The sequence below is a fragment of the Giraffa tippelskirchi genome, chromosome 7 (assembly GCF_054371585.1).
Source record: "Giraffa tippelskirchi isolate mGirTip1 chromosome 7, T2T-mGirTip1v1.2.pri, whole genome shotgun sequence".
Taxonomy (NCBI): Eukaryota; Metazoa; Chordata; class Mammalia; order Artiodactyla; family Giraffidae; genus Giraffa; species Giraffa tippelskirchi.
Window position 1 is genome coordinate 136,901,172 of NC_137281.1, and position 27,013 is coordinate 136,928,184.

The following is a 27,013-nucleotide window of genomic DNA, read 5'->3' on the forward strand; positions in this document are numbered from 1 at the left end:
TGTGTTTTACTGCATTGTAAAATCTTACAACAACCACCTCTTTGAGGGGAAGAAGAGAAATGTGTGTCCTGGTTTAGAATAGCCCTGCATGTTGATGAATGTTCTTGCTTTTTCTCTGATCAGCTACTAAAGGCCTATTCTGTGGACCTTTTAAGGATCATTTGCAAATTCCTCTAAACCTATGTTAACATTTCAGTGTTTGTTGACTGGGCAGCTTTTTTTTCAATCACGTAGATTTCTTAGCCATGTAGCTAAGTATCCTTTTCTGCCTCCTTTTCCTACCTATAGCTTCTGTTGAAATGTCTTTGTTAGGGTTATGTTTTGGCAATGCTTTTTTTTCTCAGGCATAAAATGTCCAAAATTTAAAAATGGGCCCTCCTGTGAAACAGAATGAGTTGAAATTTGTAATGGATTTTTTTCAAGAGTAATTGTACAAAACTTGAGGCAAGAGATCTAGGTTACTGTTTAGGGATGTTAGACTCTGAGTAGGACTGTTCAAGAGTAATATGATTCTATAGAGATGTACACCTTTGACTTTTATTAACTAGGCTCTTTGACACCTGGATGTGGGAGAAGTCAACTTGGAAGAAACTGTTAGTCATGCAGATCCATAGAGATTAAAACAAATTTTGGCAGGTTGAGCTATAAATGATTCCGCCTTGATTTTTGCAGCTTAGAAAGAAAAGGTAACCCTGAACCTTGCAATTTATTGGCCAGCAGCAGAGTTTCTCAGCCTTGGGCACTGTTACCATGAGGGCTGGGCAGTTCCTTGCTATGCTTTGTCCTGTGCATTGTAGGATATGTAATTGGATCTACCCACTAGATGCCAGTAGTAACTTAGTTAAACTGCATCTGTGTCTGTCCGTGTTTAATTGGCTATGACTCTTGGCTCAGGACTAGATACTGTCCTTCAGGACCAGAGAGATTTCAGTGGTTTTACTGCTACTTCGTCCTGCTAGTGTCAGTGGCACTCTAGTTCTGATTTTTCCAACATCAAGATTGAGATATGTCTTCCCTTAGATTTTAGGGTATGTTGATGGAAGATGGTGTGACCAGCATGTGTAGTTCTATTCAGGGATCAGGGATGTTTCTCCATATGCCCACTTTTGCCTCGCTTTGCTCCCAAAATTTTTACCAGGATGATGTAACTTGCAGGGCCATGGATAGAAATGAGAGGTGTCTGCAATCAAGGAAGTTTCTTTTGATTTAGGAAGCTTCAGTGATTCGAAAGTTATTCCGTCATACATTTAAACTTTCTAAAAATGAGCTATAAAAAGTAAAGGGCTTCCTCCTATTTAATTCATCACAGCTTTATGACCTTAAAATAAAGGTAGACAAGGGAGGGAGTGTTAATTTTTCTCTCCGTATTTTTCTTTTATAGTCGCAACTTCAAACATACTTGACACTTGGGTTTGTTTTTCCACTTTTCATTTTAAGGTACTCCAGTTTCTGGCCAAACAAGAAAGCCAGGCAGGAAAAAAAATTTTAAGGGACTTATGGAGACCTAATTACAGCTATATTAATTTCTTTCCCCCACCCCCTCACCAGGGCAGAAGATTTTCCACCTGATGCTTTAGTGTTCTGTGCTGTCTTGTTCTTGCTGACTGTGGTTTATGTGCATGTTAGACTGTCTCATTGGTATTCTGGTCATGTCTCATAAAGAGGCCTAAGTGTTAGCTTTTCAAAAGAGCTTTGTAGTTGGAAGAATATCCCTGCAAATTTTAAAATGATCCTGCTTCTTAGAAAAAGTTTAAGGGAGGCAGTATAAGTGGTCTCAAGCTATAATTTCTTTTAGGGAAAAAAATGCACACTTAGACCCATTTAAATTATAGCATAGAAAATAAGGAACATTTTGTCCTTTACTCTTAATTTCCTGGGCTGAATCAACATTTTCCACCTAAACTACCTTGTAGTGTTGGGTTCCTACAGCTTACTACCTGCTGAGTTTAAGTATTATTTTTATTTGTCCCTAGATTCTTTCCTTGGTTCTCAAATGCTTACTTATTCTAGAATCCTTATAAGATTTGGTAAATAAATTCACTGTATCAGTGTGAAATCTGCCCTGTCCTTAAAATATTTGTAGCCATCAGTCTTTCCAGCTCCATCTCACAATCCCCCCAAACCTTAGAGTCATCTGTATTCCTAGCATTTTCTCTGTGTTTCATGTTTTGTGTATCTGGAATATATACTTCTTGCCAGTGTACCACTGATACCATAATCCAAGCTACCACCACCTCTTGGCCTGGATTTTACAGTTGCAGTAACTTCTTGCTGATGTCCTTGATTCTCACCTTTCCCCCTTGGGTGTACTCCCAATTCAGCAGCAAGAATAATCCTTTAAAAATGTAAGGCCAAGGACTTCCCTGGTGGTCTAGATGCTTCGATTCCAGTGAGAGTGAGAGTTCCATCCCAGGTTGGGGAACTGGGATCCCACATGTCGCAGGGCACAGCCAAAAAGTCTTGTTTGGTTTTTTTTTTTAAAGTGAGTTCCATCACGTCAGCCCCATTGAAAATGCTTGAATGGCTTTCCATCACATTCAGAATAAATGACTGTCTACCTGATATGATTACTGCTTCCTCTTGGACCTCATTTACCCACTGGGGGCCTTTTGCACCTGTTGTTCTTCTGTAAATTGGCCCTGGGAAAGGCACCTGTCCCAACTGCTTAGCACCCGTGTCTGCATCTGTGAACAGGAATAAGAAAGCTTTTTCTCGCTTGCCTACCGCAGGGGGTTATTGAGAGTCTCAGATGTGAGAGTCTCAGATGTGTTCATTTTTCACTGTTGGTTCACCTTACTGTCTCACATTGTGCTAGGAATTGCTTCTTCTTTTTTTTTTTTTTTTAAGCACCTACCGAAACAGTGGAAACAGTGTCTGACTTTATTTTTTTGGGCTCCAAAATCACTGCTGATGGTGATTGCAGCCATGAAATTAAAAGACTCTTACTCCTTGGAAGGAAGGTTATGACCAACCTAGATAGCATATTAAAAAGCAGAGACATTACTTTGCCAACAAAGGTCTGTCTAGTCAAGGCTATGGTTTTTCCAGTAGTCATGTATGGATGTGAGAGTTGGACGGTGAAGAAAGCTGAGCGCCAAAGAATTGATGCTTTTGAACTGTGGTGTTGGAGAAGACTCTTTGAGAGTCCCTTGGACTGCAAGGAGATCCAACCAGTCCATCCTAAAGAAGATCAGTCCTGGGTGTTCATTGGAAGGACTGATGTTGAAGCTGAAACTCCAGTACTTTGGCCACCTCATATGAAGAGTTGACTCATTTGAAAAGATGCAAAGAGTTGACTCATTTGAAAAGACCCTAATGCTGGGAAGGATTGGGGGTGGGAGGAGAAGTGGACGATGGAGGATGAGATGGTTGGATGGCATCACTGACTCGATGGACATGGGTTTGGGTAAACTCTGGGAGTTGGTGATGGACAGGGAGGCCTGGCGTGCTGCGATTCATGGGGTCACAAAGAGTCGGACACAACTGAGCGACTGAACTGAACTGAACTGAACCCCTCCTAGGACTCCCCTTCCCCACTGTGGGTTTTGTTTGGGTGGGGAGGGGTGAGGAGAACCAGTAGAAGCCTCTGCCTGGCACTTTGTGTTAGTTACAACAGTGGTTGGTGGGAAGGAAGGGGAGAGGAGAGAGTGGAGACTTGTTCTCCGCAGCAACCTGGGCAGTACTTCCAATCCTCATGCAGGAGAAGCCACTCTGGCTGGAGCTGCTGGGGAGTTTCAGCGGCAGCCCAAGAAGACTTGGCAACTCTAAGTGTTTCCTGTTGTCTTGTGTCAGAGCAGAATTGTGCCTCTGTTCATTAAAATCCCAGTGAAAGAAATCCAATAGTCAATTAATACTTGTGTTGAACTGTATGATTTGTAGAATATTGGATTTGAACAAACAAGGCTACTAGCTACAAGATTTTGCAGTCCTAGTTCTAACTTCTTGTATCACTAAACATTCTTACCATTTACTAGGCTAACCCAAATAATCTATTTTTTTGCTACTTCTGTGTGGTTTTTTTTAGTTACTTTGTTTTTGGTTGCACTGAGTCTTTGTTGCTGCACTCAGGCTTTCTCTAGTTGCAGCAAGTGGGGGCTACTCTTCCTTGCGGTGCATGGGCTTCTCCTTGTGGTGGCTTCTCTTGTCATGGTGCACAGGCCCAAGGGCGTGCAGGCTTCAGTAGTTGTAGCACATGGCTCCAGTGGTGTGGCCTGTGGGCTCTAGAGTGCAGGCTTAGTAGTCGTGGCACACAGGCTTAGTTGCTCTGCAGAATGTGGAATCTTCCCAGACCAGAGATCTAACCCGTGTCCCCCGCATTGGCAGGTGGATTCTTATCCACTCTGCTACCAGAGAAGTCTTCCTGTGCCTTTTTATGCCAGACATGTGTTAAGTGTGGAGAGCTGGGGGAGGGAGTAACCAAATTAGAATGAGGGAAGAGATGCTGCGAATATCTGGGCATATTTGTTTGTCAGCTCCAGTTAAGATGAAGACAAATGACAAAACTGGTCCTTCAAGGGAGACAGATTCTGTTCAAGTTAATAACTGCATCATAACTGGACAGTTTGGACTAATTTCAATGTTTTCTTATGGGTGTAATGGCATTTACTTAACGTGCTATTGTAGAGAAGTTGTATGTTAGTAAATTGATGTATCTTTGTTTCACAAGAGGTTATGCTTTCAACTTAGGGAAATTCTTTTGTGAACTAGGATATAATTTGTAAATTCATACTGAATTCAGAGTGGGATTCATTGACTTATCATTCAAGCTTCTGTGGATACCCTGTGATCATCTTACTAGGTAGGGTAGGTTGAGCAGAAGGTGTGAGCTTGAGTTCTTTCCTGTAAACTTTTTTCCTATAGCACTCAGAGAGTGGAAATGCTGAAAAAGGTGAGGATTAGCAGCCTTCCAAAAGCGTTGGTCCAAGTTTCTGTTTGTTTCCTGTATGATTTGAATGCTGTAATCGTGTATGTTTTTTAAAAAAATTTAATTTTATGCTGGAATATAGTCGATTTACAATATTGTTTCAGCCTCAGGTGCACAGCAGAGTGATTCAGTTATATATATATCTAGTCTTCAGATTCTTTTCCTATTTAGGTTATTACAGAATAATGAGTTCTCTGTGTTATACACTAGGCCCTTGTTGATGATCTAATTTATATATTCAACCGACTGAAGCGACTTAGCAGCAGCAGCAGCAGTGTGTTTTAAACTAGTTGTCCCATAACCCATGGCCCAGTCAGTGTCAGTGAGAATTAGAAAAGATCCGTGTCTGCTTGAGCCCTGGAAAACTGATGGGTGGGACAGAGTACATATGACATCAGATAATGTCTGTTTAGTGAAGGTGTTTTTTCAATTTCAAAGAGAAATACATCTAATAATACATATTGCTTATTTGTGACTTGAAACATTAAGTTTTAACTCCAGTCTTTTCCTTTTTCTCTAGGCGAATAAGGGAGAGACTGAAGAACCAAGTCATTCAGATGAAGGAAGAAGTACCTGGTTTCACACCAGGCCTGGCAATTTTACAGGTATTACGACAGTGTGTTTCCACTAATATCTTTCTTCCTTTCTCAGTCTCTCAGTAGCACTTAAGACAACAAGCACATCAAAGCTCTCCTTTTTTGGCTTCTGTGAAACCTCAGACCTTTTCTGTTTTTCTGTGCAAGCTACTCCTCTTCAGCTCAACTTCTGCATGTGGACCTGCCCTGGCTCTCTGCTATTCTTTGTGGGTACTTTTCCCTAATCCAGCATCTCTTGATCATTGGTCTTAGGACCCCTTTACACTAAAAAATTTAAGACCTTAAGGAACTTTTGTTTATATGACTTGATCCATTGATATTTTACGATATTAGAAATGAAAACTAAGAAGTTTAAAGATACTTGTATATTTTAAAATGCCAATAGTAAGCTCACTATATATTAGCATTAAGTAATATTTTTATGACTTAGTAACTCTTAGAAACAGTGGAGTGAGAAGAGGGGCATTGTTTTACATTTTTGCAAAACCCTTTACTGTCTGGCTTAATAGCGAACAGCTGGATTCCTATCCACTTTTCAGTCTCTTGCTATGCTGGTTTCATTGAAATATATGAAGAACCTTCACATATATCTGACCTTATACAGACATATGGTTGTAAAAGGAAGCATTCTTTTAATATTCTTCTCAGATAATTGTGGATGTTTTTCTTTAGTACTATAAGGACTCAGTGAGTAAAGTTTTTAAAAGGTAGTTGCAGTGTGAAATCTGAAACTGTTATCAGTGAACTTTCATATTTTGTTAAGTCAGAATCTTGTTTTATGTTACAGTTTGAATGGATATTTACCTGTGTGTGGTTTTGTTATGTTCTTCATTCCTCATCTGAAAAATAATGGTTCACTGAATTATACAGATCTCCCAAATGTTAATACATTTTATTACATGATATTTTAAAAAATCATAATCATTACTATCACCAACAAGCTCATCTGAAAAGCCTGTAAGTGTTGAGAAGTTGTCAAGCTCACAGGAGTACATAAATACCAAGTTTTGCTTGAAAGCTCCAATTTTGTCATTAGTTATTTTCCTTGAAGTAGCAGGCTCGCTGTATCCAATTTTGAGAAAATATTTGCCAAATGTTCAAGCCCAAGTAATCATTGTTTGTCAGTTGTTCTTTTGAATAAATTTGATGTTTCATTAAAAACTGGCCAGTTCTGCTTGCAAGGCAAGACAGCACAAGTGCTTTTCCTGGTGATAACCACTTCTGTTTATGGCCAAAGTGCTCTATGATTGCTTCCCCATTCTTTATGCAGAATATTTAAAAGACATGTACTCAAGGATCGAGGTTTAATAAAAATAATTTTTACTGCATCAAGAGCATTTCTAAGTGAAATTAGTGTGTGTGTTGTTTTCTTTTTTTTTTTTCTTTTTGTTACTGAGTGTGTGTGACAGTGAAGGATATCCTTATGACTAGTACAGTTTGGTGCCATTGTCTTGATTCTTACTAAGTCATCAGCAGTCTTACCCACCATAACTTTTGCAGCCTTGATACACATATCAATACAGTGAAAATGGAAAATGACATCATAGTATTATTATGGCACTAGCACGTCTTCTAAAAGGGTGTTGGGGTTCCCCAAGAGTGTATGATCCACACTTTGGGAACCATTGCCCCGCACAATTTCATCTGACCCCCGGATATCAGCTGTAGGTCAGGAACTTATAAACCTGGATTTCTTCTGAGTTCCAGACTCTTGGCTTCCAGGACATCACTCCCTTCTCTAATCTTTTTGCTTGCTGTTCCCGTTACCTTGACCATTTGAATGCCAATGCTCAGCCCTCAGACCTCTTTTCTACCTTATTCTTCCTGTAAGTGAGCCCCCAGGCCCATGGCTGCTTGGGAGAATACTTCCTAGCCAAGATTTCTTCCAAGAGCTCCAGATTCATCCAGTAAGAGACCTTCAATAAAAAGGCAGAAGGTATTTCATAAATACGTGTCATGTGGACAGATGTACAAATGAATGTCTAAAGGGTTTATTGGGACGACAAGAAACTGATAGATTGCATTTGAAATTCCGTTCAGAAACACCTGGTCCCTCGTGTCTCATTTCTCTCTGTATGTGTGTCTCCATATATATCGTTTAATTCCTTGCTAAGTTCTGTTCCATGTTCACCAAGAATTTCAGAGTGAATAATATTCCCCCCATTGCTATACATTATCTGAGAGGCCTTAGTTGAGAAGAAAAGCACTGAAGGCCTGTCGGTCTGCCTGGTGTGTCTGCTTTGGTGGATTTTCCTTTTTTATTTTTACAGATTGCTAAGAATCAAAGGTATATGTTGTGGGTGTACACTTGGTACGTTTGTGGGACCAGTTATTTCTTGGCTTAGTCTTGTGAATTGTTTGTTGTGTGAAGAGTAAATGTCGTAGACAAGAAATCTGTCTCTGTAAAACCATTTTTGTAGCAATATCGAAGGTTTTTTATTTCCTGTTTTTAAAATTGACTTCCAAGCTTCTGTTTTAAACTTATTGATTGCAAAGTGTTTGTGTTACATAAATGCTGTTCTGCAACTTGTCTCCTATGTTCTTGCCAATAAAACAGCGGTAGAATATTTTAATCTTGCACTTTAGCACCAGGAGCAATGTCATTCTATGATGCAAAGCTCACAGATTATGTTGTAATCATATCTGTGCCACCTCAGACCTCTTGTTTTTTCTTTTTCCATCCTGGTGACTGGCACCACCATTTCCCTACATACGCAAACCAGAAACCTGAGCTGTGTCTTGTGCTCCCTGCTCTCCACATCATAAGCTCTTGAGACCTCTTCCCTCCTTTTGTATATTTATTTATTAAAAATCATTTTGTTTAACTTACTATCATTATTTTTTTTTTTTTTTTTGGTTGTGCTGGGTCTTTGTTGTTGTGCCTGGGCTTTCTCTACTTGCGGTGCACAGGCTTCTCACTGCAGTGACTTCTCTTGTTGCAGATCACAGGCTCTAGGGGACACAGGCTTCAGTTGCTGTAGCACACAGGCTCAATAGTTGTGGCGCACAAGCTTTGGTCACCCCACAGCATGTGGAATCTTTCTGGACCAAAGATCACGGCCATGTTCCCTCTATCAGCAGCGGGTTGTTATCCACTGTATCACCAGGGAAGTCCATTTTCCCTCCTCTTGATTTCTACTGCCCCCACCCCACCGGGCCACTAGTCACATGCTTACAAACTTCTGATCTGGATGGCTTCCATTCTGTCCTTTTAACTGCAGATGCCACCCTTGTCAAAATGCAAATCTGATCACAGTCAATCCAGCCACACACACTGCCCATCCTTTGCAAAAGGAATGACAGTGCTGTTTATGTAGTGTCTCTGTAGTTCAAGTGATTTGTATAACTTTCTGGTTGTTGTGATTTTTATCTTACCCCCATACAGGATGGGAGCTGTCTTCTTGTAGACACAGTAATGAAACCAAGCAGGAGTCTATGGGGGTCCCATGTGGTACAAATCCTTCCTGTGTCTCCCATTTCTCGTTTGTAGGAAATAGGCTTCATTCAGCCTCCCATAGGGCAGATTCAAACAGTTGCTTCTCAGGGAAGGGAGGGGATGTAGAAACACAGGAGAGGGACTGTCTGTACAGCACAGCCTTGGGGCAGGGTCCTGGTTCCTTCTCAGAGAATCTACATGAAAGTATCTTTGAGTTATTCTTCAGAACTAAGGCCCCCACACAAGTGAAGGATGGTAACTTCAAGCTGAGCACACGATTCCTAGAGCACTTCCTGTTTCCTCACCACCAACCAATCTGAAGAAAGTCACACACTCTGTAGCTCTCAACCCAAGCCTTGCCTATAAAATCTTTTCCCTGGAGCAGAAGAAAAACATATGTATAAACCAGTACCCAGGATATTTTATGTTGTAAAACAGGAATCGGAAGACCATTTTGTTCTTGTTCATTCGCTCAGTCATGTCTGACTCTTTGTGACCCCATGGACTGCAGCACACCAGGCTTCCCTGTCCTTAACCACCTCCTGGAGCTTGCTCAAACTCAAGTCCATTGACTCAGTGATGCCGTCCAACCATCTCATCGTCTGTCATCCCCTTCTCCTCCTGCCTTCAGTCTTTCCCAGCATCAGGGTCTTTTCCAGTGAGTCAGCTCTTCACATCAGGTAGCCAAAGTATTGTATTTTCAGCTTCAGCATCTGTCCTTCCAGTGAATATTCAGGGTTGATTTCCTTTAGGATTGACTGGTTTGATTTCCTTGGTGTTTAGGAGACTCTGAAAAGTCTTCTCCAACACCGCAGTTCAGAGGCACCAATTCTTTGGTGCTCAGCTTTTTTAATTGTCCGCCTCTCACAGCAGTATATGACTACTGGAAAAACCACAGCTTTGACTATGTTTGTCGGCATGTTGGCCTTTGTTGGCAAAATGATGTCTCTGCTTTTTAATATGCTGTCTAGGTTTGTCATAGCTTTTCTTCTAAGGAGCAAGGGTCTTTTAATTTCATGGCTGCAGTCACCATCCTCAGTGATTTTAGAGCCCAAGAAAATAAAATCTGTGACTGTTTGCATTGTTTCCTCATTTATTTGCCATGAAATGATGGGACTGGATTCTGTGATCTTCGTTTTTTGAATGTTGAGGTCTAAGCCAGCTTTTTTCAGTCTCTTTCACCTTCATCAAGAGGCTCTTAAGTTTCTCTTTTCTTTCTGCCATTAGGGTCGTGTCATCTGATATCTGAGATTATTGATATTTCTCCCAGCAATCTTGATCCGAGCTTATGCTTCATCCAGCCTGGCATTTCGCATGATATACTCTGCATATAAGTTAAATAAGCAGAGTGACAGTATACAGCCTTGATGTACTCCTTTCCCAATTTTGAACCAATCCATTGTTCCATGTCTGGTTCTACTGTTGCTTCTTGACCTGCATACAGGTTTCTCAGGAGGCAGGTAGGATGGTCTGGTATTCCCATCTCTTTAAGAATTTTCCACAGTTTGTTGTGATCCACACAATCAAAGGCTTTAGCATAGTCAGTGAAGCAGAAGCAGATGTTTTTCTAGAATTCTCTTGCTTTTTCTGTGACCCAGCAGATATTGCCGATTTGATCTCTGGTTCCTCTGCCTTTTTAATATCCAGCTTGTACATCTGGAAGTTCACAGTTCACGTGCTGTTGTAGTTGTTATGATTTGGTTCGATTTGTTCAGTCGCTCAGTTGTGTCTGACTCTTTGCAGCCCCATGGACTGCAGCACGCCAGGCTTCCCTGTCCTTTACCATCTCCTGGACTTTGCTCAAACTCATGTCCATTGAGTTGCTAATGCCATCAATCCATCTTTTCCTCTGTCATCCCCTCTCCTCCTGCCTTCAATCTTTCCTGCCATCGTGGTCTTTTCCAGTTAGTCAACTCTTTGCATCAGGTGGCCAAAGATTTAGAGCTTCAACTTCAGCATCAGTCCTTCCAATTAATATTCAAGGTTGATTTCCTTTAGAATTGGCTGGTTTGATCTCCTTACTGTCCAAGGGACTTTCAAGAATCTTCTCCAACACCACAGTTCGAAGCATCAATTGTTCAGCGCTCAGGGCTGGGTAATTTCCTAGGCTAACAAGTAGGAAGATTATTCCAGTTACTTTGGAGAAGTGACAGGGATTTCCCGGAATTGGGCCACTGCCCACTTTTTGCCCTTTTATGGTCACCCTGGGAACTGTCGTGGTGCCTGTGTGTCATTTAGCTTGCTAAGGTATTACAGTGAGTATATAATCAGGCTCTCCTGGAAGTAGATGGCTCTACTGCCATCCTGTACCTAATGGATTCTAACCGATTTTTGTGGTATCCTGTTCTTTAACGGTTGTGTCGTTCTTTTAATTGTTGTGCCCTGCCCTCTTCCCTTCTGTCTCAATAGGACCTTTTTTGGATGATGTAATTGACCTCTTTCAGAGAAGAAATTGGTATTTCTGATAAAATGCTTAAGTGATTTTTTTTTTTTTATAAACTATAATGGGATTAAGATTTGTTCTGGGAAACCAGTCTGCCATCCACCCACTTGACTGTCAGTCAAGAATCTCCTGTTCTTCAACTAAACATTCTTTTTGCGTCCAGTTTGAGGATGATTGTGTAACCATTTTCCCTATAAGATGCCTATACTAAGTGTTTCAACTGGATCCTAGGAGGTCTTTTCCTTTGCCTTAGGATTACAGTCAGACTTTGATGTATGCTCATAACTCTTAAGCTTTTTATTTTTTTATTTTATTTTATTTTTTTCCTAAGCTTTTAAAAAAAAAAGCAAACTAGTGGTCATTTTGGAGTTTTAGAAAAATTCCTTCAGAAACATCCAGACAGAAACAGCAACAACAACAAAAGACTTCAGACTTTTGTAATACTAAATGCCAAAGAGAGCAACCTTGAAGGAAAATGTCGTGACTCCAAACTTGGCCAACTATGTCCTTCCAGTGCAAAGACGGCAGAGAGATATTTTTAGATACACACGGACTTCGGAGAATTGCCCACACCTTTCCTGGAAAAGTGACTTACAGTTGTATCCCAGCTACATCAGAGATGAAGATAAAGTAGTAGAACAGTTGTAATTTATTTAAAAAAAAACAAACAGCAGGGAGTGATAAAAACCATTTAATCTCAGAGTTAAGTCGAAATAACTAATTGTAGTTATGAATATGGTCTACTTAAAAAACATACAACCTAAGAGCTGTGAGTTGTTTCTTCAGTGTCTAACTGAGGGCTCTACCCCTGGAGGCAGCAGTAGTCTCTCCAGTTGCTCAGAGAAACTGTTCCAGAGAGGTCGGGGGAGGAGCCAGTATACATCTGTGAATGTGGACTGGGGATACAGGCAGTCAGGATCTCAGTGAAAGGTAACTGCAGGCGCCAGGATCAGATATCTCAATGATTTTAGTGCTTTTCTGTGTGTGAGAAGATGCATGAATCTGGGGTCATTGACATTCCTCCTAAGATAACATATTTGAACTGTCTAAGGGGGCCACATATCCAAAACATGGAATGCTGCAACCTGAATTCCTTTCAGGGTGGACTTGCAGATCAGTGACTGCGGTGGCTAATGACGTGATCCTTACAGAACTGGAATGGCAGGACACATTCTTTGTTTACAATATAAGTAAAAACGAAATACTCTTACCTTTCTTATTTGATCTAAAAATCCTGGAAGGTGTTAAATCTGGTAACCAAATTAATGAAGGTTGGATGATGGGGCAAAGGTCATACAATTGAGAAGGACAAGAAACATGAGCTGCACTAAAATCCTACGGAAATCCTCCCAGTAAGCAGCTAATGCATTTAGGTGCAGCTAACTCATAGGAAAACCAAATACCACTCACTGGACTCCTCTGGCTCTCTTGAAATTCAGGTTAGCACTGGCAAAACTGAGACTTTTCTAGAAGGACACCTGCAGCTAAGAGTGAGGCCGTGTTCCGTGAACCTAAGGAGAGCCTCCAGGAACAGCATCAAGTGACTAAGCCTGGAGCTGCTCTGTTCCTAGGGCCAGCTGCTTCCTCCAGAGCTGCCCTGTGCAACGCAGCCACACATCACTTATCTCTGGTGTCAAGGGCCCTACAGTTTTCCCTCGGCAGTTTGGGGAGAAACCAAACTTATTGTGATAAATCACCCTGAGAGGACATTTCATCATTGAAAAGAACAAATGTCAGCACTGAAACGTGGAAAAATATTTGTAAAGGAAAGCTTTTAGATAAATGATTACAGTGAAAACTTATGTATGTCCATGATTAAAGAAATAGGGAACATTTTGAGACCTAGCATGGTGGGTCAGGGAAGTTGGCTTCTGTGTACTTTTTCCTCTCTGTCTTGAGGACAGCACACTGCCCTTTGCCTGGCGTAGGCGAGTGTTCTGTGTGAGCTGGGATTAGTTAGGTCCCTTGCTGGTTCCTCATCTCCGTGGCTGAGCCTGAGAGCTTTCCCCTGCCCCCAGGGGTGGAGGAGAGGGTGCAGATGTCTTATCATGAGAGCTATGGTGTTTTCTTGCCTGTTGACAATTCCTCAGCCCCCCTGCCCTGTTGTTCTGGTTCATCAGCTTGCTGGCAAGCAGAAATTCCCCATGTTTTAGGCAGGCCATTGCACCCTCACTTAGTTTCCAAAACAGGTGCTGAAGTTTCTTTTCTTTTGGGGATCAGGTGTGCTTTGCTCTGTTTGGTACTGCCTGCTGTGTTCACGTCTCCATGCTGTCCCGACATCCCCCTCATTCTCCTGTAAAAGTTCTTGGTAGCAGGAGTCTCATAACTAAACATGGCTTTTATCAAAACTGAAATTTTAAAAGCTTTGCCATACAGTTTGCCTTTCCCTAATCATCCGATTTGCATGTCTTTATTATTCCAGGTTGGCAACAGAGATGACTCTAATCTTTATATAAATATGAAGTTGAAGGCTGCTGAGGAGGTAAAGCCCAGAAAAATGGTGCCAATGCCCCCACCTCGGCTCCCATCCCTCCCCCTCTCCAGGTCCAGTCTGTCACCCCTTGCGCTCCTCCCACAAAAACTTTTATCACCCACAGCAGACTTCAGTTTATCTATTTTGCAAGTTAGAAATGGGTGCCAGATCTTCGGCCTGTAGTTTGCCCTGCCGTGTTTTCTAGTCAGTGACCTGCTTCTAAAGAGCAGGAGCAGAGAACGTAAACGTGCTCAGTTCAGTGGTGACAGTTAACAAGGGAAGGATGGGTGGGTCAAAGCAAGACTCCTTCTTCGGGACATGTGAGGGTGAAATGATACCTGCCATGCTTGCTTTGGTTTAGTCACATCTGCAGAGGAAACAGGCCCATGTCTCAAGTCCTTTTGCCATGTACCCGTTTTAAATGTTCATTCTTGCAGGTTGGGATCAAAGCCACGCACATTAAGTTACCCCGAATGGCCACGGAATCTGAGGTGAGCAGTTAGGAGACAGCAATTAAGAGGGCAGCTGAAGTGCTTTTCTCACTAGTTTTAGTTTTGGAGAACTTTAGGGGCTGGTACATTAAGCACACAGGAGGCCTCCAGGTAATTCTTTCTCCACAAAGTCAGCCTCCAGAAAATCTTTGAAAATCAGTAAATGGGGCAGTGCCAGGTGTGAATGTTGGGTACTCGCAGTGTAATTGCCACATACTTTTCTTCCAAATCACTTGCGATGTTCATTAAAAACTGATCGTTGGCCTGTCGTTTTGTGTACTTTAAAAGTGGAAACGTATATTTCATTTACATGCTGTTCAAGAATAGGCAGAACAAATCATGGGTGAGTCAAGTCACAGCTGTGGTTGCTGGTAGGTGAGGGATTGGCTGTGACATGACAGGAGGGAAAAGGGACTTGCTGAGGTCATGGATATGTTCCACATCCACACAGTCCAGCAGGGGAGCCGCTAACCCCATGTGCTCATTTAACTAAAATGAAATAAAATTTGAAATCCCACTCCTCAGTTGAACTAGCCACGTTTCAGATACTTCAGTAGCCACTATTGTAAGGTACAGATTATAGAGCATTTCTGTCATCACAAAAGTCTTGGTTTAGATTATGATAACATGAATTTTGCTGTATAGCAATGGATTATTGAAGTTCTTAGCTCTTTTATTTGATGGATTTCTTACCAGACACCTGAAGATGACATTCTGTGTTAAGGTAGAGTTGCTCTAGAATGCAAGGCGAGAGAAGTACAGTTAAACTCTCGGTATGTGGAGGGGTGCAGGGATGAGGTAACCTGGCTTTTGACTTGAGAAGTGTTTCTCTACCTTTTTGATTTCTCCATGGTATATAAATTGGTATGTGGTATGATTTTTAGGTGTTAAAGTGCATCACATCATTGAACGAAGACCTCACTGTGCATGGGTTCATAGTGCAGCTGCCTTTAGATTCAGAGAATCCCATTAACACTGAAACATTGGTCAATGCTATTACTCCCGAAAAGGATGTGGACGGGTGAGTGTGGCTTGGCTTTCTGCACCACGTTGCTTGATTCCGATTATAATATATTCCTATTTCAGGAACGTGTCATTTTGCTTCAACAAAATAAAGACACCTATCACTTTCCTTGTTTTAGATTGAATAGCATCAGTGCTGGAAAACTTGCTAGAGGGGACCTTAGTAACTGTTTCATCCCTTGTACACCCAAAGGATGCTTGGAACTCATCAAGGAGACAGGTAAAAACAGAAACAAAGCATCCTTTTGGGGAACGTGGTCTAAACCTTTGGAGGTTTAGGGGAGATACACTGTGGGCCCTAAAGAAGCAGGCTTGATTGCACAAGGACCTGTCTGCTAGGGGCTTCTTGACCTAAATTCTCAATGTTCTCAACAGCCCTGTGAAGTAGGCACTCTTACTGTTTAACAGCTGAGAAGACATTCTCAGAGAGATCTAGTTGTTTGTCCAAGAGGCAGCAGAGCCAAGATTTGAACTCAGAGTTATTTGAGTTCAAAGCAGATTATTTTGTATGGAAAAATAACCTATTTGGTAATTCAAATTCAGATTGTCTATAGGGTGAAAAGTGAAAAGTCCCCGCCCCCAAATGGGCACTGAGTCATTGTAGTTCTAGCAAATGGATCCCTTGAATAACCAAGCCCCCATCACCTAGTCAACACGTTGGTATTTTACTTCCATCATGAATACTTTTTAGCAAAGGTTAATTTTTTTACAAGGAAGTGTGCCCTTTTTAGAGGAAATGAATCAGAAATTTCAAGTGGAAAGTGTTGGCTAGTGTAAAGGAAAATTTTCTGTGGCTGGCAAAGGTCAAGGTATAACCCTTGCGACAGCTATTGCTGATCAGTCATACAACTAAATTTATCCTTTATGGCTTGTTTAGCCTACAGTGTATTACAACTCAATGGAAACCAGTCCCTTAGGCTGCAGCAGCTATAGGGCCTCCACCACTTCTTGTTGATTTTAATTAATTAATTTTTATCTATTTAAGCCTGCGCTGGGTCTTAGTTGCAGCATGTGGGATCTTTAGTTTTAGCATGTAGGATCTAGTTCTCTGACCAAGGGATCAAACCCAGATCCCCATGCATGGGAGTGAGGAGTCTTAGGCACTGGATCACCAGGGATATTCCCCTTGTTGATACTGAAGCAACCATTTGCCCTAGTGCAGCTTCAAGTCCTTTGCTGAACCCTAGAAAGTATAGAAAGTATTTTACCTTATAAACAGTTCACAATTTGGGGGCTTTACTGCTAGATGTTCATAATGTTAGCATTATATAGAAACTTCCCTATTTTTGAATGGAGTTAATGTTACACAAGAAGCATAATTTGAACACAAACTGCCTTGAGTTGGCTTCAGTGGGACTGGGTGTAGGGACTCAGCAGAGACCTCGTCTCTGCTCCCCTTTGCGTGGCAGCTCATTCTCAGCTCTACTTGGTCTCCTGGAGCAGCTCCAGCCTGTTCTACCCTTGTGCCTAAGAGTGATGGGGTGGATCTTGTTGGCCAGGGGATGAAATACAGTCATTCGTCCACATTTGGGTCCTCACCCACACCATCTCTACTGTGGAGAGTATGTTGGTCCTGAGGGATGTTGGGATAGGGCCAGAAGAATGGGTGCTCAGTAAACAAAAAGAAAACTTTATATTACAGTTAGGTTCCCCTTTATCACTTCCCTGCAAATAACCCTGTGGCTCAGGCCCTAAGCCAAAAGAGAAATTTGGATGAGGAACTAAAGAATTACTGATACTAATCTGATTTCCCTCAGTTCTCTCCTCCACTCCATTAACATGCACACTATTTCTTATAACTGTTTTTCCCAGGTAATGTAATCTGCTCTCTGTTTCCATATGGCTGTTTAGCTGTATGTCAGGGTTTTCTTTCTGCTTTCAGTGTAGGTTTTCTTCCCACTCTGCTATGACTCAGTAAATGGGTCTTGGCTTAAGCTCCGCTGAAAAACCCACTTGCAAGAAGGCCACATGGACAAGTCCCAATTTTGTAGCTGAAACCCTGAGTTGCCAAAGAAGGGATGGTTTTAGGAAGATTGGTTTTTGATGCTAAGAACCTGTTTTTGTGCACTTGTTCTGAATTTTCCCATTTAGGTGGCTTGCAAAGGAGGGCAGCTTCCCCAGTTCTCTGATGCTCGCTGGCTTTTCTTTCAGGTGTGCAGATTGCCGGAAGGCACGCTGTGGTGGTCGGGCGCAGTAAAATCGTTGGTGCCCCAATGCATGACTTGCTTCTATGGAACCATGCCACAGTGACGACCTGCCACTCCAAGACTGCCAATCTGAACGAGGAGGTAAGGGATCCAGAGTGGAGTGGAAGGGGTGTGTGTGTGTGTGTGCATGCACGCACATGCGTGCTCACATTTGCACGCACGTTCCCATGGGTGGTGGGGGTTCTTGCATAATGGGAATAGCTAACATTTCAGTGCCAAAAATTGCCATGTACTTTACCTCATTATCTCATTTAACCCCTCTAACAATTCTGATTCTTTTCTATTTTACAAGATGAAGAAACAGGTTTAAAACTTGCCCAAATTTATACAGATTTTGTTCTGACTATGTTCTTTCTCCACCAGTCCATCCTGCGGTAGATAGGGGTTAGCAGTACAGGAACTGAGACTGACCCCTGGCCGCCAGATCCCAGATACGTGACAGGGGTGGCCTTGGAGGTGGAGGTGTCTAGAGGAGGTTGTGGACAGTGGTCTTGTGACCTCAGTCACAGCTTGTTCTTGACCTGGGCTCAGGAATTCTCATACAGACACATCCCGTTGACAGTGCAGTCTCATAAACATGGGGAGAGACCAGGAGAGGCCCAGCATCTCTTTAATCCTCCCCAAGCAGTGCTCTGTGGAAGGTGGTAGTTCCCACATCCCTGGGAAGAGGCATGTAATTCAGGGACGTTGTTTCAGGCCTGTGGCTCCAGCCTATACTCCTTCCTACCTTGCAGGTTCTCATCAGGTTCCCCATTCAGTAAAATATCTAGTGAAAGGGGAGGTTTTGACACGTGTAGGAACGAGCACAGTATACAAAGAGCTGTCAGAGACTGTGTGCGGTCTGCATAAGATAGCAGATGACGAAGAAGAATGTCGTATAAAACTTAGGGGTGTCCTTTCCGCTTCTGCTTTTTTTTTTTATGTGTCACTGTTAAGTTTCTGAAGTCAGAACCATCTTTTCCTAGATAAGTAAAGGTGACATCCTGGTGGTTGCAATTGGTCAACCTGAAATGGTGAAAGGGGAGTGGATCAAACCTGGGGCGATAGTGATCGACTGTGGAATCAATTATGTCCCAGGTAAGTGTTGTGGGGAGGAAGGTGGTTTCTGGAGGCAGGCTGGGAAAAGGAAGATGAAGCCTAAGCAAGAACCCCTTGTCCTGTTTAGTGTTAAGGTTCAGAGCGATCAGCCTGCCCTTGGCTGTGTGAAGTTAGTAGATGGCATAGTTGCCCCTTGGCAGGAAGAAGCTGTGATTTTAGCCACTGTGCCGTGCGGTCCCAAGATGACCTAGAGATGGGGGTGGTGGTTAGTCATTAAGTCGTGTCTAACTCTTGCGACTCCATGGACTGTAGCCCACCAGGCTCCTTTGTCCACAGGATTTCCCAGGCAAGAATAGTGGAGTGGTTGCCATTTCTTTCTCCAGGGAATCTGACTGACCCAGGGATCAAACCTGGGTCTCCTGCATTGCAGACGGATTCTCTATAGACTGGAGCCACCAGGGAAGCCTCACCTTGAGATGGATTTTAGCAAAGGACAGTTAAAACATAGTGTGATCTTTACAAACTGCTATGAAACTCCAGGAGAGGGATACATTGTGCCAAGAGGCCTCCAGTTAGGGCTTTGCAGAGGTGTTTGACCTGTGCCTTTTCTAGACCAAGGATAACGCAAACATTATAGTCATGTCTGTAACTGTACTTGAATCCTCATCCGTGAGTTACTCCTCATGGCCCTGTTTTGGTTAGTAATATCATCACTGTTCTTCCGTCCCACAGGTCTGAAACCTTTCCGTTTCTCTCCCAATCATTCCACGTATGGATCCATTTTTAAATATTATGAAATTTTTTCCCCTTCTATGGTCTCAGTGTTACCACTAAGCGTCCCCCTCTCCACTGGATGCACTGCTATAAATGTCTCCCTGGCTTCCCTACCACCAGCTGCCTCCCACTCAGGTCCATATGCATGCTCTTGCCAGGTTTCTGGGGCTTGATGTGAACCTGTGAGCCTCTTTCTCCCATGTCACCTGTCAGACTCCTCAGCCCCATACTAGTTTCGGCCACCTCTGCGGCCTTTTTTCTCACATGCGCTTTGTTAACACCTGTCTTAACTATTGTAAAGTGGACCATGTGCCCCACCCGCCCGTGCCTGTTTTCCTTTACAGCTCCTCGGCGTCTTTAGTGGGACAGGCTGTTCTCTCATGAAGTTTTCGAAAATAAAAGCTGAAAGGACAGTATAGGGATACTCGTGTACATACTTCGGGAGTTTAAAAAAGGAACAATTTTTAATCAAGCGATCATTTCTGTGCATTGGGCACCACCCCAGGCCTTGGGTTACACAGTCGAATAAAACTCATCCGTCATCTTCATCGTCAGCAACTTCCTGCCCACCTCTTCTCTGTCTGAAGTGTCTGTTCTTCCTTCCAAACCTTGTCTTATTTCCCTTCATCAAAAGAGGATCTCTCCTTTGAAAGTCCTTTTCTTCTCCCTCCCGTCCCGCAGAACTTGGTGTTTCTCTCATCGTCTGTGGCTCTTCCTTTTTCTCCACTCGTCTGCCCACTGGTGCCTCGGGGCAGTGGTCTCTGTGGGGTCATGTCCAGCTTGTGCCTTCTGACAGTAGGCCCTCATCTGTTGGATTGTTGAAGAGAGTTATAGCAAGAATATTCTTTTCTTCTCCCTTCCCAGCTCAAGTTTGAAATATTGACACTAAGCTGCCAGGAACATTAGTCACTGTCAAGCCTTCCATTTTTAACCTCCCTCCCACTCTCAGTACCATGCTTTTAACACAGTAGCTCACAATTGATCACTCATTGTCTTGTAGTGTAATTATCTGACGGGTGATAAAGAAATTGCTCTCCTATAACTCCTCACTTTCAGTACTTGCAATGTGACATTCAGGCTCATTCTGTTTAAAACCTTGCATTTTCTGTATCATAGTTCTGCTGTTGGCTTTTTTCTGTCCTGGACTGAATTTGAGAGACGAAAGAAGAAAAACCTGGGTAGGGTTCTTGAGTCTCACAGTTTGGCATGAAATGTTGACTTACACATGAAACTTACCTCCTGTTCACATTTATTCCTCACATAGAAGGTGAAATATGAATAGTCAAAGCAGTATCTTTCCTCCTGGTCAGCTGTACTTTTTTCTGGTCCTGGGTATTGAGGTGAATAAGCATCAACAAGACTGGATGTTACTGTTCCCCAAGGAGGGCAGGATCGCTAATGTTACCGATCCGTGGGTGAGCAAGGGGACCTAAAGACCGCTCTTTGCAAATGTTCATTCTTAAAGCACCATGTTCCACAGCTAGGCCACTTCTTAGCTCATATTTTGATTATTTAAATCATTTGCATGGTCCATTCAGGGATAATGTCTTTAGTCATTTTCCAAATTCAGGATGAATTAAGGTATGTGGTTTTTTGTTGTTGTTGTTTTTAAGGAATATTTTAAGATTCAAGTGCAGAGCACAAAGTGTTGGCCAGAGAAACATGTGAAAGTATTCTTTCTGCTTGGCTTACTAAAGACCATTTGAGAAGGGCTGGATTAATAGTGTTTTATTTGGCAGGGTTTAAAGGTGGGAAGAGATTCCTCACTGCCCTCCCCCCATCCAGTCTCAGTCTATTTAGTGTAGTGGCTTCTATGCTGAACCCTGTTACTGCTGCTGCTAAGTCACCTCAGTCGTGTCTGACTCTTTGCGACCCCGTAGATGGCAGCCCACCAGGCTCTGCCGTCCCTGGGATTCTCCAGGCAAGAACACTGGAGTGGGTTGCCATTTCCTTCTCCAGTGCATGAAAGTGAAAAGTAAAAGTGAAGTTGCTTAGTCGTGTCCGACTCTTAGCGACCCCATGGACTGCAGCCCACTAGGCTTCACCGTCCATGGGATTTTCCAGGCAAGAGTATTGGAGTGGGGTGCCATAGGATCCCCAAATTACACATGAAGGACTTAAGGTTCAACTGGATCTTTTTTTTTTTTTTGCCATCCTGTCAAGCTTGTGGGATCTTAGTTCCCCAACCAGGGACTGAACCTGTGCCCCTACAGTGGAAGCACAAGAGTACTAACCACCAGACCTCCAGGGAATTCCCTCAGCTGATCTTAAGTAGTTTTGTGCTAATAGTTCCCGATGAAACAGAAATTCAGGGGCTGGGATAAGTAACCAAAATGTGTGTTGGTTACTGAGGCCGAACACTTAGATCGAGACGTGGTCACTTTTCCACTGACTACATTACACCCTCCATGAAACCCTGTCCATCTTCCTGACCCAGGGGTAGGAGAACCCTGGTGTCCTGCGTTGCAGGCAGATTCTTTACCATCTGAGTCACTAGGGAAGCCCATAGATACATCAGAGGGCACTCAAGCCAGCCCTGATAGTGTTTGAAGAAGGAGCAGAGCTGAGCTCACCCAGTTCAGCATTAAGGTGTGCAGTCATTGATCCATCTCTTGTATGTATGGAGAAACACAGGGAGAAAGTAACTAACATTCATAGATAGAAGGAGGTGCAGGGGTATTTTTAGCTGACTTTGGTGTTAGAAAGTTGAAACCTATACAAAAGGCAGCGCTTAATTATTTCCTTGGCATCTTGAAACGATCTTTGTGGTTATGGTAGGCAATGTTCTCCTGTTGCCATAACTTGTTGCCTTCTAATCTAGAAACCTGAAACCATCGCAAGGATTTCTGTCCCCTGCCTCCTTAGAGTATGTATAGAAAATATGTGTCTAGAATGGGTGGGGAAGGAAATGGCAACCCACTCCGGTATTCTTGCCTGGAGAATCCCATGGACAGAGGAGCCTGGTTGGCTACAGACCATGGGCTCACAAGAGTCGTACACAACTTAGCGACTAAACCAACTACCACATCTAGAATGGGAAGAGAAAAACCCTTATGTTTGGAGAATTTTTTTTTTTTCAGTTTCAAGAAACACAATTTCTCTCTTGAGTCTTCACAAGCTTCTGAAGTAGGTAGTGTTCATCCTCCTTTGCCCGTTTGGACTTTTCTTGAATAAGGAGCCCATAGGGGCTGAGGACTCGAGGTTAGTGGAAGAGCTGATCTGAGAGCCAAGGTCGCTTAATTCTAGCTTTTTGGCTGAACCTAAGGCTTGCTTTCTTATTTCTGGTGATCTGCTCAAAAAGATGAAGTGGCTACGCTCCTACCAGGTCTTGCCTGGAAGCCTTACAGCCTCAAGGTCTAGCCCTGTCCCCAGCCCCTCCCAGAAGTGCTCTGAAGCCAAGTGTAGGATGTGCTTCGTGTGTGAACAGTGATGCATCGTGGGATTTTTGTTCTCTTGACTAGCTATTCTTTGCTGCTGAGATTCGTAGTTGTTCTTGTATCCTTTTAAGGGGAGTGTAATTATATTCTTTGCCTTCTGCATACATTTAAGTAGCTGCTCGTCTTTGGAATGGGATGTTGAATTGTTCCTCCAGCTCATGCCTGGAGCTTACCAAATGCTGACAGTTGCTGTAGAAACCGTATCTAGCAGCGGTGATCAAGTTGGAGCTTTGTGCACCCAAAAAATTCCTTTGAAGGCCTTGGCAAATTAACATTTTAAAAGGTGCTCATTATATACTGGGTGGTTGGCTGTAAGAATACGAAACAGTTGGTATTTTATTTGCCACCTGACAGATGACAAAAGGATTCTCCTGGTTCTGAAAAACCACTTAAGCATCTTGGGGCATTTTTCAGGTAAAGTAAGTCTCTCCCTAGGAAATAGCAAACACCTGTCACCCCACAGCTTTTTAGAAGTAAAGTAGGCACTTGAACCAGATGGGACAGCACCCCTAAACTCGACTAAGTTTTTGGAACAAGCTGTTGTAATAATTGATCACATAACTTAGAAATAAACACCAGGATGGCGATTCTGAGGCTGGGCTTTGATTTTTTTTTTTTTTTACCTTCCTTGACCAGATGATACAAAACCAGATGGGAAGAAAGTTGTGGGTGATGTAGCGTACCTGGAGGCCAAGGAGAGGGCACGCTTCATCACCCCTGTTCCTGGTGGCGTCGGGCCCATGACAGTGGCGATGCTAATGCAGGTGCGTGTGGGTACAAATTTCTGTAATAGTTCTACAAAACTGATAGAATTCTAGGTAGTGCATTTCTCTTCAAGTAGAAATGTCATAGAACCTACTCAAAAATCTGAGTAAGGATGTGAATATTTTGAAGAAAAAAAGGAAATGAAAGACCAGAGAAGTAGAATCAGGCATATTAATAAAGGGAATCAGGGGTAGCACGATTCTGATTTCCTCTGGAATGTGATAACTTCAGGGGGGAAAAAACTGTATAAACACCCTGGCTTTGCTCGGTCTGTATTGGCTTGTTGCCCTTCGTAACACACACCAGCTAATGGGGGCGAGGCACACAGCCCAGGGCATCCTGGCTGCTCGTAGACTCTGGCCTACAGTTGAAGCGTGTTAGTAATCGGATCATGAAGCTGTTCATTTTGTAACTGAACTTGAGTGACCAGGATTAAGAATTGAGGTGGAGGTTAAAAATCATCACCTCTTCTCAGTTGCATTTGTGTCATTTTGTTTAGAGCACAGTAGAGAGTGCAAAGCGTTTCTTGGAGAAATTTAAGACAGGAAACTGGATGATTCAGTATAACACACTTAACCTGAAGACACCCGTGCCAAGGTAAAATATTTTACTGTTTAAAAAAAAAAATTACTGTTTTAAAACTCTGGATTGTAGGTTTTTAGCTGATGGTTAATGCATATACCCCTTCTGAAGAGGGTTGGAGTGAGTCATTACTATGATGAGATTAATAAAGGTTGATTCGTATTTTCTGTATTTCTTCTAAGTGACATTGATATATCACGGTCTTACAAGCCAAAGCCCATTAGTAACCTGGTTCGAGAAATTGGTCTGCGCACCGAAGATGTAGAATTGTATGGTGAAACCAAGGCTAAAGTTCTGCTGTCAGTGCTGGAACGGCTGAAGCACCAGCTTGACGGGAAATACGTAGTGGTGACTGGGTATGACTTTTGTCCATTTACCAATTGAATCTTAATACTGATTATTATTACCAGAGGTTGCAATTGCACTTAGCATGTATTTGTCAAGGTTCTTTTAATTCGGTTTTGGCATTTTCGTATGTCTTTACTGATTTGATCCTTACAGCAACCTTGTGAGGTAAGAGTAGATTATAACCCCACAGAGATGAGAAAATTTGTCATTCACCTAGTAGGTGGAAGAGTTTGAGTATTAAAACCTGACCTTCAGATGAAAGTGCCTTTCTTTTTAACCCCAGATCATTAATTCCGTAGATCTGTTGAGCATTCATCTATATTTTTGTCTTACTGAGTTAAAAGCTAGTTTTTGAGATTAAAACTGAGAAATTATGTAAGATTATAGCAATGTCTCTTACAAGGTAAAGTATATTTGCCCCTCATAGTCAGAAGAGCTAAAATGGAGGAGTTGTTTTTTTTTTTAATTAAAACTGAGGGGAAGTTACACCTAAGATTCTTGGAAAAGATCCCTTTCATGTCTTTCATCTTTCTGATTATTCAGACTAAGAGGCATTCTCTAGGCTCTGTTAGATCTGACTTACTGATACACATGAATTTAATTTATATAAACCTAATTTTCCTTTTCTGCTTTCATCTTGAAGAATAACTCCAACACCCCTGGGAGAGGGGAAAAGCACGACCACGATTGGGCTGGTGCAGGCCCTCGGCGCCCATCTCCATCTGAATGTCTTTGCGTGTGTGCGACAGCCTTCTCAGGGGCCCACTTTTGGAATAAAAGGTTTTTTGTTTTTGTTTTTTTTAGTTCTACCAGTTTATTGCTACCAACCCATCTCCCTCCACCCTCACGCACGTGTGCTCAGTCATGTACCCCATGGACTTTTCCAGGCAAGAATACTGGAGTGGGTTGCCATTTCCTTCTCCATAAAAGGTATTTTTTTTAAAATTATTTATTTTCAATTGGAGGAGGAATAAAATGTATAAGTGGGACCGGACTTGGGTGGCCGGAGGATGCCTGCCTCTCCTCTAGTCCTCTGGCCCACTTGGCCCATGAACGTCTAGAGGGGGTGGTCTTCAACTCATTTAGACACTAGGTGGGGCTTCATCACACCCCCATCATGGTGCTTCTGCTGAAAGCTTTCGTCACTTCACCCCAATTCCTACTGGCACTGTCTGACACCACCCAGGGATTCCTGGATTGGGTGATACATAGCCATGGGTGCTTTTATATGACTGATAGTCAATTGTCTTAGTAACAAGTGAAGGTAATCATCACTGCTTCTTAGGGGCTTCCCAGGTGGCACTAATGGTAAGGAATCCACCTGCCAATTTAGGAGACGCAGGAGATGCGGGTTCAATCCCTGGGTCAGCAAGATCCCTTGGAGAAGGAAATGACAACCCACTCGAGTATCCTTGCCTGGAAAATTCCATAGGCAGAGAAGTTTGGCTGGCTAACATGGGGCTGCAAAGAGTCGGACACAACTGAGCAACTAAGCACACAGTCACAGCTGCTGATCACCATGCTCTCTTTATTCTAGAGACAAAGACAAACCCTACAGATGTTTCATGCTGAGGCAATAAGGAAAGCCTACACTTATTGAGTATCAGGGTTCATGCCAGGTTTTTTGCTAAGCAGTTTATGCCTGTTATTTTATCTTCTAAGATAGTTTTATCACCACTTACAACAGTAACAGCTGGAATTCAGAGGAGCTGGGTCAAGGCTCTATCATCAAGTACCAGGGAGAGTCCCCATGTCTATCTCAAGCTCTAAGATAATACCATCAACACAGTGTTTCTTCTGATGAGATGAAAACACATCGTCAGTAACTGTATTTCACTTTAGTTTTTGATAGCAGCAATGCTCCAAACACATTCTTTTAATTAAAATTAAAATTATATTTTTATTAATTATAATGGGTTCTCAGAGTTAGGTTCATCATTTGCTTGGTGATAGGGTATCATATATTCTCCTTACTCTCATGATCACTACAAATGTTGACATGGGTACACCTTTGCCCTTCTTCAGCCTGTTGTTTACCTGTAAGTCTGTTGACTTAGTTCTGCTTTTGAGCTTGTCTTAACAACCCCCCGTTAGCTCAGAATGAGCCTTTTCCTGTTTATTGAACCCAGTATGCTCCGTTTACTCTCATCACAAATGGCCCAATTTTTATTTCATGATCTTACCTTACAAACCGCCCCCCCCACACACACACACAGAACCTTCATCTCAAATCAACATTTATCTCACAGATAACCTGGACTTGTTTGACTAGCTTTTGGTTAGTAATCCAAATGGGCCAGCAAAAATCTAGCACTGAAGCTGTTTTCCACCATATGTGTCCTATTTAGGAAGAATTGCAGTCTCTGTGTTTATGTTGGTGTGTGTATTTTAAATATTCCTTTTTTTAAAATGCCAGAAGAGCACTTATGAGGGTAGGAAATTGAACAGGTTTGTCTTTATGTAACCGTTGGCTGGG

General features: G+C 42.5%; 1 protein-coding gene across 4 annotated transcripts in view; it reads left to right on the forward strand.

The window, feature by feature from the left end:
• The window catches only part of MTHFD1 (methylenetetrahydrofolate dehydrogenase, cyclohydrolase and formyltetrahydrofolate synthetase 1), a 72,064-nt gene that overhangs the window by 15,560 nt on the left and 29,491 nt on the right, over window positions 1–27,013 (forward strand). For 3 of the 4 annotated variants that reach the window (XR_014059411.1, XM_081509870.1, XM_081509869.1), the window contains 11 exons: window positions 5,445–5,529; window positions 13,822–13,881; window positions 14,310–14,363; window positions 15,248–15,384; window positions 15,506–15,606; window positions 17,538–17,674; window positions 18,559–18,670; window positions 23,479–23,606; window positions 24,107–24,204; window positions 24,372–24,545; window positions 25,181–25,317. Coding sequence is in view for 2 of the 4 variants with exons in the window: in XM_081509869.1 (XP_081365995.1) it covers window positions 5,445–5,529; window positions 13,822–13,881; window positions 14,310–14,363; window positions 15,248–15,384; window positions 15,506–15,606; window positions 17,538–17,674; window positions 18,559–18,670; window positions 23,479–23,606; window positions 24,107–24,204; window positions 24,372–24,545; window positions 25,181–25,317 (1,223 nt within the window). In the remaining 2 variants the exon portion in view is untranslated. Of the gene's footprint in view, window positions 1–5,444; window positions 5,530–13,821; window positions 13,882–14,309; window positions 14,364–15,247; window positions 15,385–15,505; window positions 15,607–17,537; window positions 17,675–18,558; window positions 18,671–23,478; window positions 23,607–24,106; window positions 24,205–24,371; window positions 24,546–25,180; window positions 25,318–27,013 lie in introns of those variants that run through there. The other variant, XM_081509871.1, reaches the window with a different exon arrangement.